The sequence below is a fragment of the Podarcis liolepis genome (assembly GCF_965112155.1).
Source record: "Podarcis liolepis genome assembly, chromosome: 17".
Taxonomy (NCBI): domain Eukaryota; kingdom Metazoa; phylum Chordata; class Lepidosauria; order Squamata; family Lacertidae; genus Podarcis; species Podarcis liolepis.
The window spans coordinates 4,879,305-4,895,359 of record NC_139571.1 but is presented as its reverse complement, the minus strand read 5'-3'; the positions used below and the strand labels follow the sequence as shown (position 1 = coordinate 4,895,359).

General features: G+C 48.2%; 2 protein-coding genes across 3 annotated transcripts in view; one reads left to right on the top strand and one right to left on the bottom strand.

Moving 5' to 3' along the window:
• The window catches only part of LOC310696819 (uncharacterized protein), a 234,548-nt gene that overhangs the window by 168,507 nt on the left and 49,986 nt on the right, over positions 1 to 16,055 (top strand). The gene's annotated exons all lie outside the window — the stretch shown is intronic.
• Positions 1 to 16,055, bottom strand: part of FGD1 (FYVE, RhoGEF and PH domain containing 1) — a 49,646-nt gene that overhangs the window by 4,404 nt on the left and 29,187 nt on the right. For both annotated transcript variants that reach the window (XR_014520727.1, XM_083482800.1), the window contains exons 2-17: positions 14,726 to 14,899; positions 13,753 to 13,927; positions 12,772 to 13,231; positions 11,743 to 11,832; positions 11,002 to 11,150; positions 9,656 to 9,812; positions 8,975 to 9,113; positions 7,784 to 7,842; positions 7,305 to 7,451; positions 7,097 to 7,189; positions 5,850 to 5,929; positions 5,562 to 5,592; positions 4,593 to 4,682; positions 4,204 to 4,329; positions 3,233 to 3,391; positions 598 to 741 (exon numbers count right to left, since the gene is read on the bottom strand). Coding sequence is in view for 1 of the 2 variants with exons in the window: in XM_083482800.1 (XP_083338926.1) it covers positions 598 to 741; positions 3,233 to 3,391; positions 4,204 to 4,329; positions 4,593 to 4,682; positions 5,562 to 5,592; positions 5,850 to 5,929; positions 7,097 to 7,189; positions 7,305 to 7,451; positions 7,784 to 7,842; positions 8,975 to 9,113; positions 9,656 to 9,812; positions 11,002 to 11,150; positions 11,743 to 11,832; positions 12,772 to 13,231; positions 13,753 to 13,927; positions 14,726 to 14,899 (2,273 nt within the window). In the remaining variant the exon portion in view is untranslated. The remainder of the gene's footprint in view (positions 1 to 597; positions 742 to 3,232; positions 3,392 to 4,203; positions 4,330 to 4,592; positions 4,683 to 5,561; positions 5,593 to 5,849; positions 5,930 to 7,096; positions 7,190 to 7,304; positions 7,452 to 7,783; positions 7,843 to 8,974; positions 9,114 to 9,655; positions 9,813 to 11,001; positions 11,151 to 11,742; positions 11,833 to 12,771; positions 13,232 to 13,752; positions 13,928 to 14,725; positions 14,900 to 16,055) is intronic.

The following is a 16,055-nucleotide window of genomic DNA, read 5'->3' as shown; positions in this document are numbered from 1 at the left end:
TCTGGAGGACCATGCAGAAGCGGAAGAATCTTTATTTGCATCAGCCACTAGCCATAGCAACAAAATAAAATGTACTGAAGAGAGAGGTAAAAACCTAAGTACACAAAATACATTCTGGAGGTTTACATCAATAATCTAATAATAGTTCTTGTTCTAATTGTTATGTATTAAGATTAACTGCAGTTCTCACTCAGGGCCACCAGTATGCAAATGAAGGATTGAGAACTGTCGCTCACTGATTGGTTAGTTAGTTGGAAGTTGTTACTGTTACAAGTTACTTAGTATTATATAGAGCAGCCAGCGAGGCTGCGGTGTGTCAAGACTCCAGGAGCAGTTCTAACTGCTGTAATAAAGAGCTGTGAATCTAACAGAGCTGTGTCCTTTGTCCATCTTTCCCACTATTTAACACGAATTGCCCCTGCTAATTTTATTATTATTATTATTCAGTTTTTGCTGTCACCTGATTACCTTGATCTGCCACGCAGGTTCTCCACCCCTGCTTCAAAGGTGATTTGGGGCCTCGCCCTCTCCTTTCCCTCCAGAATAATATCTTGGGCAAGAAGCAGCATGCAGGAGAACCACGTGCCGTTGCCATACCTGTGGGGCTCCATAGATGTACAGCACCAGGGGCTCGTTTTCGGGGATGACAAACCAGCCTTTGTGCCAGGTCTTCCCTCCTTTTTCCATGTAGTGCAAGAAGCTGCAGATCACACTGTTCTCTGCCACCACGGAAGCCTGTTTCTGCAGAGGGGCCAGAAAAGTGTCCTTGTGAGACCCACACAGTCCTGACCCCCACCAACCGGCAGCCCATCAGCACAGAGCATCACTTTGCAATTCCGAGAGCTGGAAATGGGATCTCTGAGAACATCCAGTCCGGCCCCCAGCCCCGAGGCAGGAATTGCACTACCATTCATTCCCTTAACTTGTAAAAAACAACCACCTCTAAGTGGCTTTACAGCATCTCCCAGCTGCTCTTGTGTGTTGATCACTGAGAAATGGGAGGTCAGTGGAAATTATTTTAAAATACAGATTTATTTATTTTTAAGTCTGATGCAGGCAAAAGGCACACTCTGAGTAGCTCTGCAAATATGAAAGCAGCTTAGAAATTTGCACCAGTAGGTGAACCACAGTTGACTCATTGCTACAAACTCCATTCTGTAGTAGTAGAGGAGGAGAAAAGAGTATTTAAAACAATCCCATATGTGTAAGATTAAGGGCAAAGGAAGGTGAAGGTGGCGAGGGACTGTAAGGGAAGGCTGTGACCAGCGTGGGCTGGGTGAGATGCAGGAACTCAGCCTCACTCTCTTGCCCCCAGAGTGTTTTGGGGGGAGCTTGCTGCCTTGTGTGACACACCAGAGAGAAACAAAGAGGAGGAGGGCAGAAAATGCTGCATGAATAATCCTGGCTCCTCAGTATGGACAGCCTGCAATTTCTGCTCCTGCACTAGGTTGGAGTGCAGCTTTATTTTGCAAGCCACTCTGAGAGCCTCTCAGGGCCGTAAAGCACTGAGCTTCAACCATATGCCATGAATGCCTTGAGAATCTGAGAATCTGCACTGGACTTCAACTGGTGGAATAAGTAGCCAGTACTGGGATCTAAGGTGGGTCTCAACAGCAGCTCTGCCACCACCGTAAAAAATGTGTGTTTGCGTTGAACGTGCAGTAAAGGTGGAAGACTGCTGCTCCAGAGCAAGTGACCAAGTGGGTTGTTGTTTTTATTTTTATTATGTATTTTGTGGTTTTATAGCTTGATTTTATTCCGTGAACCACCCTGAGACCCCCGGCATAGCTGTCAACTTTTCCCTTTTCTTGCAAAGAATCCGATTCAGAATAAGGGAATTTCCCTTAAAAAAGGGAAACGTTGACAGCTATGACCCCCGGGTATAGGGCAGTATATAAATTCAAATTCAAATGATGATGATGATGATGATGATGATAAAACTAAGTAATTAGACATGTAGGATAATGAGCAGGACACAGGAAGGACAGGGAGCTGCAAGGAAAGCCTCTCCTAGAGTTTCCATACATTCAGCAAACTTTTTAAAAGAAATTAATGAACATAAGTTAGTCAAGTCCATTAACTTGAGTGGGTCAGAGTGAAAAAGGTGCTACAGTAGATTTTTCAAAAGTTGCATTATCTGCAACTTTAGCACATGCTTTCTTTGTATGGAGGAGGTCCCAGGTCAGTCCCTCACATCTCCTGAGCTAAAGCTAAAGACTGCAGGGCTGGAAGAAAGCTCAGCTCAAGATCTTGGAGAGATCTCCTGACACAACAGGAAGAGCGATCTGATTCAGTTGTAAGACAGCTCCATATACTCAACCGAGAGGAGTAGACACTTTAAAACAGCATGATTGCCAAAGAATCTGATCGCTGTGCTGGAAGTTAAGAGGAGGGCAACCAAAATGGTCAAAGGCCTGGAAACGATGCCTTATGAGGAACGGCTAAGGGAGCTGGGCATGTTTAGCCTGGAGAAGAGGAGGTTAAGGGGTGATATGATAGCCATGTTCAAATATATAAAAGGATGTCACATAGAGGAGGGAGAAAGGTTGTTTTCTGCTGCTCCAGAGAAGCGGACACGGAGCAATGGATCCAAACTACAAGAAAGAAGATTCCACCTAAACATTAGGAAGAACTTCCTGACAGTAAGAGCTGTTTGACAGTGGAATTTGCTGCCAAGGAGTGTGGTGGAGTCTCCTCCTTTGGAGGTCTTTAAGCAGAGGCTTGACAACCATATGTCAGGAGTGCTCTGATGGTGTTTCCTGCTTGGCAGGGGGTTGGACTCGATGGCCCTTGTGGTCTCTTCCAACTCTAGGATTCTATGATTCTTCTATGATTGTATGATCAGGAAGGTGAACTCTACAACCAATATTACATGATGTGGCTTTTTCACACTTCCACAACCCTGGCGTTGTGTTTGTGGAAAGGAAACGGAGAGGGAAAGGAAATGCAGGCAGGTTTGTCTCCCATTTTGGGGTGCTGCATTCATAGAATCATAGAATTGCAGTGTTGGAAGAGACCGTGAGGGTCACATCTGGTCCAACCCCTTGCAATTCCAAGGAGGTGACCCCAGGTGAGGGAATATTTGAGGAAGCACAAGAATAGATAAAATGCCAAGACTCTGCACAAGAAGCTGCAAGGGGCAGGCTAAAGCAAGGCTAGTGTCCAGGAAGTGTCCCATGGAAGGAAGTCTGTGGCCAACAGGGCTTCCCACGGCCCAGAGAGCCAGTCTCACCTCCAGAATGGACCTCCGGCGCTGAGGTGTGTTGGGATGTGGGGCAGGGCTGGCGGGGGAGCCCTGTAGCGTTGCGTAGCAGTCAGTGCAGACACGGTTGGGCCGGTTGTTGTCATACACCAGGCGGGCCCGGAACTCTGAACATTTCCCACAGACAACCTGCAGCGAGTGGGCGAGAGGAGAGGAGCTGTCACTTGGCTGCAGAGCCAGTTTACGCACCCAGAGGAATGGAGGGCTAGAAAGCTTTTCCTGGACAGGAGCTTCTCGGGCTGGCCGTGGAGAGTGGCTTGTCTGAATTTAAAACAAATCCCTGCAGGATAAAAGCCATTTAGGGAAAAGAGCCTAGCCTCTTAACCTTCATCCTGGAAACATTTTTTCTTAAGTACGAGATTCCCCATGCCCCAGTTGGGGAGCAGTTAAAAAATAACACCCACAACAAGCAAACTTATGCCTGCAAAAGAACGTAACCATCTGAGTTTCCTAAATGTGTAAACTAGCCAAGACAGAGTTTTCAGGGCTCTTGGGGGAGGGAGTTGGCATACAGGGAAGAGTCATCCCCACGTGCCATCGTACCACATTAATTCTTCCCCATAAAAGAGTGGGTGTACATGTGTCGGTGTCCACCACCAACTCTGGCCATGCCCAGTGGCATGAGGAACTGCCTCATGTGGCCCTTCGGGTTTCTCTGCCTCAGACCTCTCTCCGAATGCGCTGAGACCTCGTGGCTAAAACAGGAGATGAGTCAGAATGGGGAAAATTCCCTAGAGGGAGGCAGCTTTTTAAAAAACAGAAACAAATTCTACACTCTGGAAAAACGGGTGCAGGGGAGACACCGGCATTTAGACCAGACTATTATGGGTTGCATACCTCCCCCTCCCCTCCAAGGGGGCTGCTCTCAGTAAAAGTAGAAAGAAACAGGGGTGGCACTTGGGCGTGGGAAAGAGACGACCCCCCTGCTGGAAAACACTCACATGGCCACAGGCCCGGCAATGGTGCCTCCGCTTGGTGAGGGCATTGAAGGGCTCCTTGCACTGCATGCACAGGGTTACCTCTTTTTCCCGGATGGGCGTGGGGGCCCGTCGCCCCAGCTCACACCCCTGTGGGGGGGACAGGAAGAAAGTTAATAGATTTGCCCCACGAAGCAGAGTCAAGTCATGCAAAATTAGAGAAAGCATGCTAGTGAACAGAAATTATACACAGTACAGAATTCTGAGGGTTTTTTGTCGCAGGAATTGGGTTATCTTTGTGGTAGTTCCCCCTCCCCTCCATTATCTCTCAACTGATCCACATTCAATCACATATTAAAGCACACCGTCTCACCAAACTCTTGCAGAGAGGCACACACCAAGGTGGAACTTACAGGCGAATTGGGTGGCGTTTCATCCTCGCTGACCAGCTGCTTGCATGTCTCCAGAGTCTGCTCGTGTTTCTGAATTGTTGCCTGTATCGCCTGATGGTTTTAACAAGACAGTGTTAGTGGCTGCAGATAAACAGGGAACTGGGAAGTAAAGCAGAACCCCAGCCTGCTTCAACGAGGAAAAGGACAAGATTTTAAAATGTTGTCTTATTTTATTGTTGTTAGCCGCCCTGAGCCCGGCTTCGGCTGGGGAGGGCGGGATATAAATAAAATATTATTATTATTATTAAGGCAAGGGCCAGCAGGCGCCCACACTTCTCTCCAATCCCAGTTTCAGTCTGGCACATACTGGTGGGCAGCTCAGGGAGGAAACAGCTACCCAAATCTCTCGCAGAGCTATTTACTGTGGGCCTCCCATTTCCCCTGTCAGGCAGGGGCTCAGGCAGTGGTGCAAAAGCACAGATCTGTCATGCCACTGGATGCATCGCAATGTGTGAGCGCACTGTCCAGGGCCGTGGTCTGCTGCACCCTCAAATGCACACCATGTGATCCCATAGGCAAGTGGGTCTGCTGGCCCACACAGCATTGTCAAGAAGGCTGACTCGGCACAGAGTCATTCTGCACCACATTATTCTTAACTGAAGAAGCCTGGTCAGCCCTGGGACCCCTAACTTTTCTGTTGGATCTATGAAAGCCAAAGCCATCCATACAAGCATCCCCCAAACCAGCATCAGAAGGATTTTGCAGAATGGGAAAGGTAACCACATGAGATAAGGAGCCAGGTCCTCTATTTCAGAGGCAAGGAAGCTCAAAATGTTGTTGGCTTCCACCTCCCACCAGTCCCAGGCAGCATGGCCAACTGCTGATGGGAGCTGTAGTACAACCACCTCTGGAATGCCCCAGGTTCCCCTTCCCTGATCTACACCCATCTTGCACAGTGATAAAAGGTAGGTGAGAAAGGCCAGCAGTTACCTGGATCCAGTCTCGCTTCTCCTCTTCAGTCCTAAGGAAAAATGACAAACGTTGGAAGGCATGTTAAGGAGTTATTTTTCAGCAGACTTAGGGGAGAATACACCGATTTACTTGATCTGGGATGGTGGGCAAAGGAGGAAGGAGGTGAATGGATTCAGGGCTCTCACAGGAAGATAAGAAGCAGCAGAGGAGAGTTACTGGGATGGGCAAAGCCGCGTCGCCAGATGAGGGACAATTTTTACAGCTTTGAGAAAGGAGAGGCTAAGTGACTGGCTTTGCTGGCTGTACCTGGCCTGAAGTTCTAGGGATCGCTGCTTCCCTGATACAAGGAAGGTCCTGGGCACGTTGAGGCTGCTGGTCTCTTTCAGCTGCAGGGTAAGGAAGGAGGAGGACAGAAGGTTGTTCAAAGACACACACTTAACCTTCAATCAGCTACAGCATCAAGGGCAACTTCCCTGTGCAAACAACTAATCATATCATCACACATCGAACCCTGCTGTGAGAACTTCCCCCAGCTATCTCTAGATTCAGACACTATTTCTTGGAAAAATGGTTTCCATTCTTAAATACCGTTGACAAAGCTAATTAGAAATATAAAAGACCACTCGGATTTTCCTCAGTGTTTAAGAATACACTTCTGTTATTTCTGGTTTTTTGGTTTTTTAATGAAGCAAATGATTGTATTGCTCTTTATTGCAGATTTACCTAGCTTCTTCCCAACCCTAATGGTTTTAGGTTGTTTTGCATATTCTTGCTATTTGAAAGTTGATTCTAATTGTTTTATAAAAAGCAGCAAGGATGTTTGGTTGAGAACATAACGGGGAGAAAAATAAGAATGATTAATAAAAAAATTAAGAACTCCCATCACCACTGCAGTCAGTTCACCTATTCAGATCAAGACATAACCACACAAAACTGTGTGGTCCAGATGACAGTCTTGACTTTTGTTCGCTGTAACCAAACACATCATGCTGCTGTAATTCCCCCTTCCTGAGTCAGGAAGATAAATTACCCCGGCCTGGAGGGCAAGTCCTGTCCTTCCCTCTACCCATCCTGTTCCAGGTCCCTTGTTTCAACATGGAGCAGCTGATAAAACTCCAAGAGCTTGCTGGTCATCCAGAGACTGAGATTTGTGTGGTTCTCTTCTCCCCTTTGGGATGCGAGTGGTGCTGTGGGTTAAACCACAGAGTCTAGGACTTGCCGATCAGAAGGTCAGCGGTTCGAATCCCCGTGACGGGGTGAGCTCCCATTGCTCGGTCCCACCTCCTGCCAACCTAGCAGTTCGAAAGCACATCAAAGTGAAAGTAGATAAATAGGTACCACTCCGGTGGGAAGGTAAATGGTGTTTCCGTGCTCTGCTCTGGTTCACCAAAGTGGCTTAGTCATGCTGGCCACATGACCCGGAAGCTGTATGCCGGCTCCCTTGGCCAATAAAGCAAGATGAGCGTCGCAACCCCAGAGTCGGTCACGACTGGACCTAATGGTCAGGAGTCCCTTTACCTTTACCTTCTCCCCTTACTACCTTCCCCTCTCACCTCCATCCCCTCCACGTCTATGCGAGCACGGACTCCAAATTTCTGGCCTATGAGACGCAGCTTGGGCACGCAGTACAGCAACCAGTCGTTGAACTGGAGAAAGAAAAGGAGTTAATGGTGACATCATATGGTGCAGAGGGCTTCTTGCTGTGCCCTCCCCTGAGATGGGTCAGGTGGAAAAGAGCAAAACCCCAAAAGCTCTTCTCACCAGGATCAGGTACCGGTCTTGTGTGGTACCGTTCTTGGCAGAAAGCTTCAGGATGTGCCCTTCCTTGATGAGCTCATTGGTGGGATTCACTATGTCTTCCTCACCTCCAAGCAGCTCGTACACCTTCAGCAACGAGTGCATCCTCTCCTGGAAAGGGGTACAGATCACTGGCAAATAACTCATATATGGCACCCAGCTCTACTTGTCAAAGTGTTGGACTTGAAGCAGGTAAACTCAGCTTCAAATCCCCAGTTGGTAATGAAATTCAGTGAGTGATCGTAGGGCAAGTCAGCTATCCACTCTCTCTGTTTAACCCACTTCTGTCCAAATGGCCCACAGGGGTTGAAGGGGATATGGATCCCTCCCCCAGGCTGAATAAAGTTTCCCCTGCGCACCTACTCTAACCAATTTGTGGCGACCTCCTGCTTCAGAGAAAAGAGGACCCAGGCGTCCTGGCTTTCATTACCTCCAACACTTACCATTTTGCGGATGGCTGCATTGGAGTGCTCTGCTGCTGTTGCAATAAGTTCTAGGGATTCTGGCCATGAGGTGGAGAGGAAAAAAAGAAAAGGAGAGTCTAAATGGCTAGGCTGGCCTTACTCAACACAGTGCCTCCAACTGAACTGAAAGCAGAAATAATGCTTAAACATGTGTCAAAATAAAGCCACGCAGGCGGATTACCAGAATATACTGACCACTGTGATGGAGCTACAGGTTCACCATTTAGGTCAGGAATTTGCAACTGGAGAACACAAAGTGAGATCCAACTCACTAAGGTGTACTGCCTGGTCTAACCAGCAGGCAGCCATAGCTGGACTGGGTTGGGGGGCTGTGGCTTGGTCACCTACCTCTTATTCCAGGGGTTGGGAACATTTTTCAAATTGAGGGGGGCCAAAACTCTAGGGCCCCATGCTGCAACACACACACACACACACACACACACACACACACCACTCTTCACAGCTGCTCAGCTGTTTCCCAAGCAGCTGGGCAGCACAGGGAGGGGAAGATCTCTCCCCCTCATCCGGCTCAGCAGAGCAGCAGTGAAAAGGGGGCTGCTCCTTCAGAAACTGACATGTCAAGGTGCTCCAGTGCTTTGAGGCAGAGGCGGCTCTCAGCAGGTGAGGGAAGTCTTTGAAGAGAGCTGCCATTTTGAGTGACAGCTGGAGAGGAAAGGTGGGAAGAGCACTGCAAGCCTTGGAAGAGAGCAGAGAGCATCAGACAGGTGCTCCGATTCTCCTCCAATGTTTGCACTGCTTTCCGCCACCTTTCAACTACCTTTCGAAACATCAGTTCCCCAAGAGAGTGAAATTTAGGCCGCTGCCAAGGTGGGCTGGCTGGCCCAAAACTCTTTGTGGACCAGCTCTGGTCTGTGAGCCACCAGTTCCTCGCCACTGTCTTACTCAAATTTCCAGAGAAAATATCCCACTGACTAGGGTTTTTGATACTCTGGGAAATACTGGGGTTAGTAAATCTCTGCTAGCAAACAAGACTATGGTTTTACAGGCAATGTGTGCTGTGGCTCTCCCCACGACCACCCCTTTTCTTGTATTTTTATGCTGTTTTTATGCTATTTTTCTTGCCATGAGATCTTTGGACAAATAGTGGTATACAAATTCAAACAAAGAAACAAACACCCCCCTGCAATTCTTCCCTGCAGCTCTACTCACTCTGAGCATCCTTGCAATCGGGCGAGTCCGGAGGCAATTTGAGAAGATAGTCCTTCAGCAGCAGCTCGTAGCGAGGGATTCTCTGGACAGGTTCCAGCATGTGGTGCTGCAGGGTCAGGTTCCCACATATCTCTTCCCTCTGCAGAAGAGAGTGATCTCTAGAGAGCTGTCTGCCTGGCTCTCCTCCAATGGCAGCCCGCCTGCTCCCATAGGGAACCGAGACGCAGGGAACCAGAGGCAGAGTTTTCAGAGTACGGGGCAAGTCTTCGTACAGAGGCACAAGCAGCTGTTGAGACACGAGTTTCTTCCCCCAAAATTCCTTCCAAACACTCCAATTTTGTTTAGATCTTAATTAGACCCCAAAGCCCCTCACTCCACATCCATGTTGAAGAGCAGGGCTGGGAGGAGGGAAGGGCATTCAGTGAAGCAACTCCCTACCCTTTTGCAAGCGACTTATTTTTCTTTCCTGTGTTGGTACTTAAAACATGCTCGATTAATAACGTTTTAAAGTGCTTTTGAACCCTTAAGAAAAATTGCTGTCTAGGGAATAATACAACTGGAATGAGAACTTAATTGCGCCACCTGGGTAGCTCCAGTGATGAGGCTGCGTTGTTCCCCCTGCTGTTAACCTGAAGCGCTTGCTGCAGTGCTAAGTTTGAGATCCCCCTGAACTAAGCTGACCTGCACTTCATGGATGATGCTCTTGAACTGTGCTGAGCGCTCCATCCAGGTGTTGACAAGCTCCATGGCACGGTCAAAGTTCTTTACATATTCGCCATACATCTTGAGGAAAGGGGCCAGTTTCTGCAGGATATCCCCGATGCGCGGGTGCTGATCCCTGGGGACAGAAGCAAAAAGTGTTGGGAAGAGGAGAAAGGTCTGAGACAGAAACTGAGCCGCCCCATTCACAGGGTGGGAAAGCATCCAGATTCTATCTGCAGAACCAACTGCAGCCAGAAACCCAGCCAGATGGGCGGGGTATACATTATTATTATTATTATTATTATTATTATTATTATTATTATTATCTGAAGGCAGCCCTGTTTACGGAAGTTTTTAATATTTAATGCTGTATTGTTTTTAACACTTGATTGGAAGCCACCCAGAGTGGCTGGGGAAACTTAACCAGATGGGCGGGGTATAAATAAATTATTATTATTATTATTATTATTATTATTATTATTATTATTATTATTCTAATACAGGGACTGGGAGTCAAGAACAAACATCCAAGCAGAGCTGAGGAATCCCAACATGAGGAGATTCATAGCTCTTAACATTCTCAAACGGGTGCAAATCAGGGACATAAGGGAGTCATGGACACTAAACTTTCTCTCTTAAGTTATGCCGCGGGCTTGCATCTTTACAGTTCTATAGTTCCCTGCAAAGGGTGAAGTATTTAGGAGAACAGGACATGGGTGGGCAACCCTCCAGATGTTGTTTGACTCCCACTCCCATCGGCCCCAACCAGCCAGGCCAAGATTGAGAGAAGGGCAGTGAAGCAGGAAGGAAAACAAGCACTATGCAGAAATTCCCAGGCTTAATCCTGGCATCTCCAGGTAGGGCTTGGAAGGACTTCTGTCTAAAGCAACGTTTCTCAACCTTTTTCCGACCATGGCTCCCTTCTGACCTTGTTTCCTTCCTGTGGCCCCCCATTCTACTGGACAGCTTGGTGCGCAGAAGTGGGAGGGAAAAGGAATCGGAAGTGACGTTGCTGCGGAGTGCGCATGTAGATTTATCCACTGGAAAGAAAAGCTACTTCTCTGTTCCCTCTGCTTCTCTGTTTTCTTTTCTGTTTTCTTTTCTCGGTCACCTCTCTGTTTTCTTCACTTTTCACTTCCCTTTATGGCCCTCTAGTCTCATGCCTTGCCCCCCCCCCATTTACACGATTTTCACATGCGGCCCCCTTGGAATATCCTGGGGTGCCCCCCCTTGAGAAACACTGGTCCAGAAGATCGCAGAGAGTCACATAAACAAACCTTCGTAGGCAGTCACACCGAAATGTTAAGCCAATGAAATGTCCTCACCATTCCTCCATACGTTTCTCCAATTCTGGGAGCAGGAACTGTTGGTGGAAGCAGTAGATTGAGCAGATGTTGGCAAAAATACCCATCACCACGTCCACTGGGAAAGAGTTTCGGCTGCGTGCTTCCTCCAGCAGACGTGCGCAGAAGACCTAGGAGGTGGGAATGCAGTTCAGCAACATAGGAGAGAGTCCCATCAGGCCCAGTCACCATGATGGGAATTGAAGGCCAGCAACACTTTGGCCAACAGATACCATTCTGCCCTGTAAGAAGACTGAGAGTAAGGGAAGCAGGAAGACATCACCAGAGCCTGCACCAGTCAAGGTGTCCCCTCCCCCTGTAGGGCCAATCAGCATCATCTGCCCTGTGAAAAGGACAAAGGGTCTGCTTGTGTTTGTATTTTATCTGTTGTTGGTGAGTGGGTGGGAGAAATGTAAAACTGTAAACCACCTTCGGTTCCTTGGCAAAAAGGTGGTATATAAATCCAAAGGGAAGGGAAGGGAAGGGAAGGGAAGGGAAAACCCATGCTGATTCTACACCAAAATCCCTTTTCTAGTATCTGCAGCTTGGAAGAGCAGATCCACAATCCAAAGAATAGGGCTGAGTGTTCCAGCAGGTTTTCCAGCTGCTGCAGTCGGGCATGGCTTGCAGCACAGATGCTATATTTCGCCTGCAAAGGCTTCAGGAGGGGAAACTGTGGACGCTCAATAGCTGTTTTGATATATTCCGTTGTATTTTAGGTACCTGGTCCAGCAGATACAGGCGAGACACATAGGCCTTTTCTGTTTGGAGAAGCTCATTGGCAATTCGGAAAACCTTTTGTGGAACTGTCATCTGTCAAGGGGAGAAATTAAAATCTCTGTGGGGAACTTAACAAAATCCAAGTTCACCCATCTGCCCTGTACTTCATGCACCCGTGAAACTGGGCGTGAAATTAGCCCACTTTCCCCCTCCTCTCCAAAACACTTTCGTATCTTCTATGGCCCCCACTCCTCAGCTGCTGGCCTAGAAATGACTGTGAAATACACACTGCACTAATTCCTTGGTTCGCTTTCTCACAGCTGCTCAAGGTGGATAAGAATCCCCGCTTCTCACAGAATCGTAGCGTTGGAAGGGATCCCTGAGGGCCATCTAGTCCGACCCCCTGCAATGCAGGAATCTCAACACACAGTCTCCCATCCCATCTGAAACCATACTGGACTCTGCTTAGCTTTGCAAATGAGCTAGCAGTATTTTACCTAGTAGCGTAGCGTGGGGGGTGCAGGGGGGGCCGGCCGCACCGGGCGCAACATCTGGGGGCTAGGGTTAGGTGGCGCAAATCCACAGGCTAGGGGGCGCAAATTACTTGCCTTGCCCCGGGTGCTGACAACCCACGCTACGCCACTGGTTTTACCACCCTGTGAGTGAATCTGACCAGGCAGTGAAAATATTGTGAGGAGTAAGTAGTCCCTGTTAAGTGAATTTCAGTCCATCAGAAACAATCCTACCCTCAGCACCTGAGTTGGCATTACCAGACAAGGATACGACCCAGATCGTATTCACTAACTCTTCCTGAATCACAATACAACAGTGGACAAGGCTGCTCACGCTTCCACCTCTCTAATCGATGTGTAACCCCAACCCACCCCAGTCCCCTGTTATTTTCCGCCCAGTTTTGCTTCTGACCTCAGTAAAGAGCATCGTATTCAGGAAAAGGCTTGGCAGGAGCCATCAGCTGTGCGGGTGAGCGGGTGATCACACTAACACCCGGGCATGCCAGTCCAAGTCTCTCACCTCCTCTGAGTCCTGTCTTTCTGCTTGTGGGGGAGGGAGCTCCGGTAGCAGCTCAGCTTCATCCCCGCTGCCATCGTCCATGTCACTGTCCACTTCGGAATCCCGGGTTGAGCGGCGCTTGATGACGGCAGCAGGCACGGGTGGCCCCGCTCCCTCTGCTGTGCCCTCGTCAGCCCCAAAGCAGATCTCCTCACTGTTAGATGGGGAGCTGATGCTGTCAATACCACTGTCCCGGTTGGCCAGCTTCCCACCATCATGAGACGGCAAGCAGGCAGCACCACCCGCAGGCTCTGGCCCTCCCTCCAGAGCCAGGAGGTCCAGGAGTTTGTGAGCCAGCTCTGCCGATTCCAGTGAAGTCGGGCAGTCTAGCGAGGGCTCCATGGGACCTGTCTCGGGGGTCTGGAGATCTGGACTGGGGCACGGCGATGGGGCCTGCTCAACAGCCAGGATTACAGGTTCCCTGCAACAACAACAAATCAAAACACGGACAGTCAGGCTCTCTGGGAAGAAAGTCTCCAGGAGATCATTTAAAAAAGACCTGCTGCTTGTTCTAGTCTCACCTTGGAAAGGGAAGTAGAATCTAGTGCGTTGGAAGTAAGAGAAGTAGCAGCCCTTGACTAAAAATAGAGTTAAGAACTGGCACACTCCATCAGTCCAACTATCCGTCTGGCTTGGCATTCTGTCTTCTGACTCAAAGGCTAGCCAGAGGCCTTAGGAAATTAACATGTAGGACAGGATGCCATAGCTCCCTGCTGTTCATCTGGAAGCAAAGTGTTCCAGCGCACTCTTCCAGTTTGGCTGTACCGCCAAACTGGTGGCACTCCCTCACAATGGCTGTATGTGGAGAGTGCACCCACTCTGTTCTTCGTGCTGGAATCCTTCAGAAGTCTCTGCAGCCCATGGCAGGAAGCATAACATCAGAAGGGAGCACCAGCTACATTCCCAGGGAAGCAGGGCCTTGCAAGCTACTAAAGCACCCACCTCTCAAACTTCTCAATGAGGCAGGAGACGGCAGATAATGGTCCCAATCCATCCTTAGGCAGGGGGCTGCGGCTTAAGCGGGGATCAGCAGGGAGTGGTCGCGATGGAGGCGGGGGGATGGATTCAGGGAGGCGCAGTGGCTGGATACTCTGCAGATGGGCTGGTTTAGGAGGGACTGGAAAAGCAATTCAAGTTATTTTTTAAAGGCACACATAATATATAGATAATAGACACAGTAATATACACAATAATACAATAATATACACAAACCCCCAGCAAAGACAACTGACAGAAGGGCTACTTCTGTGGACTGGCATCATTACCATCAGGTAACAAAAAAACAAAACAAAACCCAACAGCACCCTACACCCAGCCCATCGCCTTCTGCCACCCTTTCTCTGGAGAAAAGAGCCTGGATCCTGCCCTACTTCTGGTAGAGGAATCTGCCATACACAAATATGAACATGTCCTGCACTGGATTTTATTGCCAGCTGCTCTTGGAGCCAAACTTGACTGAAAAACAAGTCTAAATATACCCTACTATATATTTTGAAAAATTGTTTGCTTGTCTGCTTGCTTTGCACATGCTGTAACCCAATTTTGCATTGTGGTTCTTGAGTTCAAGGAGTGGGTTTTTGTCAATTGGACACCATTTTGAATCAAGATGGCGGACCAAACCTTTCAAAACTGCACCACCAATTTGGAAACTGCACTGTTTTCGTTGTTCTTGTTCTTCGAATTCCCAAGCAACGCCAGGCACAAGGCTGTTAGTAATGAACAAATAAATCAGAACCTCCCTCTTCTAACAACTGCGTCTCGCCCCACTTCCTCCGCAGAGCCTGGTGCAGGGAATGGGAAAGCCAGGTGCTCTGCCAAAGCCAGTTTGCTCTGCTTGCAGACTTTCTTCCCGGGAAGTTCCACAAAGAGCCTCGTTGTGATGGGCTCACTGGGGGGTGAAGACTTGCCTATATACCTTGTGGTTTTGGTCCTGGGGGTCGTTTGAGTGGCCGGAGTTTGGCCACTTCTCCTTCGCTGCTGTCAGGTCCTGGATCAGAGATGAGCCGCTGGGGGGCTTCTGGAGAGCGATGTTCTGGGCTAGGCTCCAAGGAGAGGCTCTTGACCAGGGGCCGTGGGGGCTGAGCAGGACCTAGGAGGAAGAAAAAAACACAAGACAAGATAGTGAAACAAAGGCAACCCTGAAGTATCCACTCTGTGGGGATGAAGTGGTTAGAGTACAGTGGTACCTCGGGTTAAGTACTTAATTCGTTCCGGAGGTCCATTCTTAACCTGAAACTGTTCTTAACCTGAAGCACCACTTTAGCTAATGGGGCCTCCTGCTGCTGCCGCGCCGCCGGAGCACGATTTCTGTTCTTATCCTGAAGCAAAGTTCTTAACCTGAAGCACTATTTCTGGGTTAGCGGAGTCTGTAACCTGAAGTGTATGTAACCTGAAGCGTATGTAACCCCGAGGTACCACTGTACCAGGTACCAAGGTACCACTGTACCAGGGAAACCAAAATTAAAATCCTCACTCAGCCATGATTTCAGCTAGTCACTAATTCTCTGTCTAACGTACCCCACAGGGTAATAACCTATGGATAAACTGAAGCATGGAAACCATGTACACCACCTCAGGTACCTTGGAGGAAAGGTAGAATATTAAATGTGGAAAACAAATAAACAAATAGTAGCCTCAAGGTTTCCTCAAAAAGTGTTAGCCCGGGAGAGAACTGGGGCGCCTTCGACAAGGGTGGAAGCAAGGGTTGATAGCCTGGAACAGCCTTGGCTTATTACATATAATAAGCCAAGTTGTATAATGCCTAAGATAGAAGTCTCTAGGTGTTTAACTCTTTATATTGAAAGCAAAATAATGATTTCATAACCCTGATTTGCAGAACAGACCTGTGAGCCCATCATAATGACTGATATGACACTTCCTCAGAGATCAGAATTAGTTTCCTGGCCTAGTTGCATCACATAGAAAAGCTGCAACTACTAGTTTAAACACACACACACATACACACTTGTGTCTCAGTTGTGCTTCTGAACTGGTCCTTGACCGTAATAATAAATGATTACTATTACATACATTTGTGATTAAGTGCCTTTCCATAGCAAGCTCAGAGTGACTATTAAGCAAATTTAAATCACAAAAAACAGCAGAAGAAAAATGCATGGCTCTACTTTTTAAGAAATAAAGTCATGCTGAAAGCAAATATGTAAGTAAAAGCTGGAATAAAATATATGCAGTCTTAGAAGCCAAAACAAGTTAAGAGATGCCAATTAAAAACTAAATTAAACAAA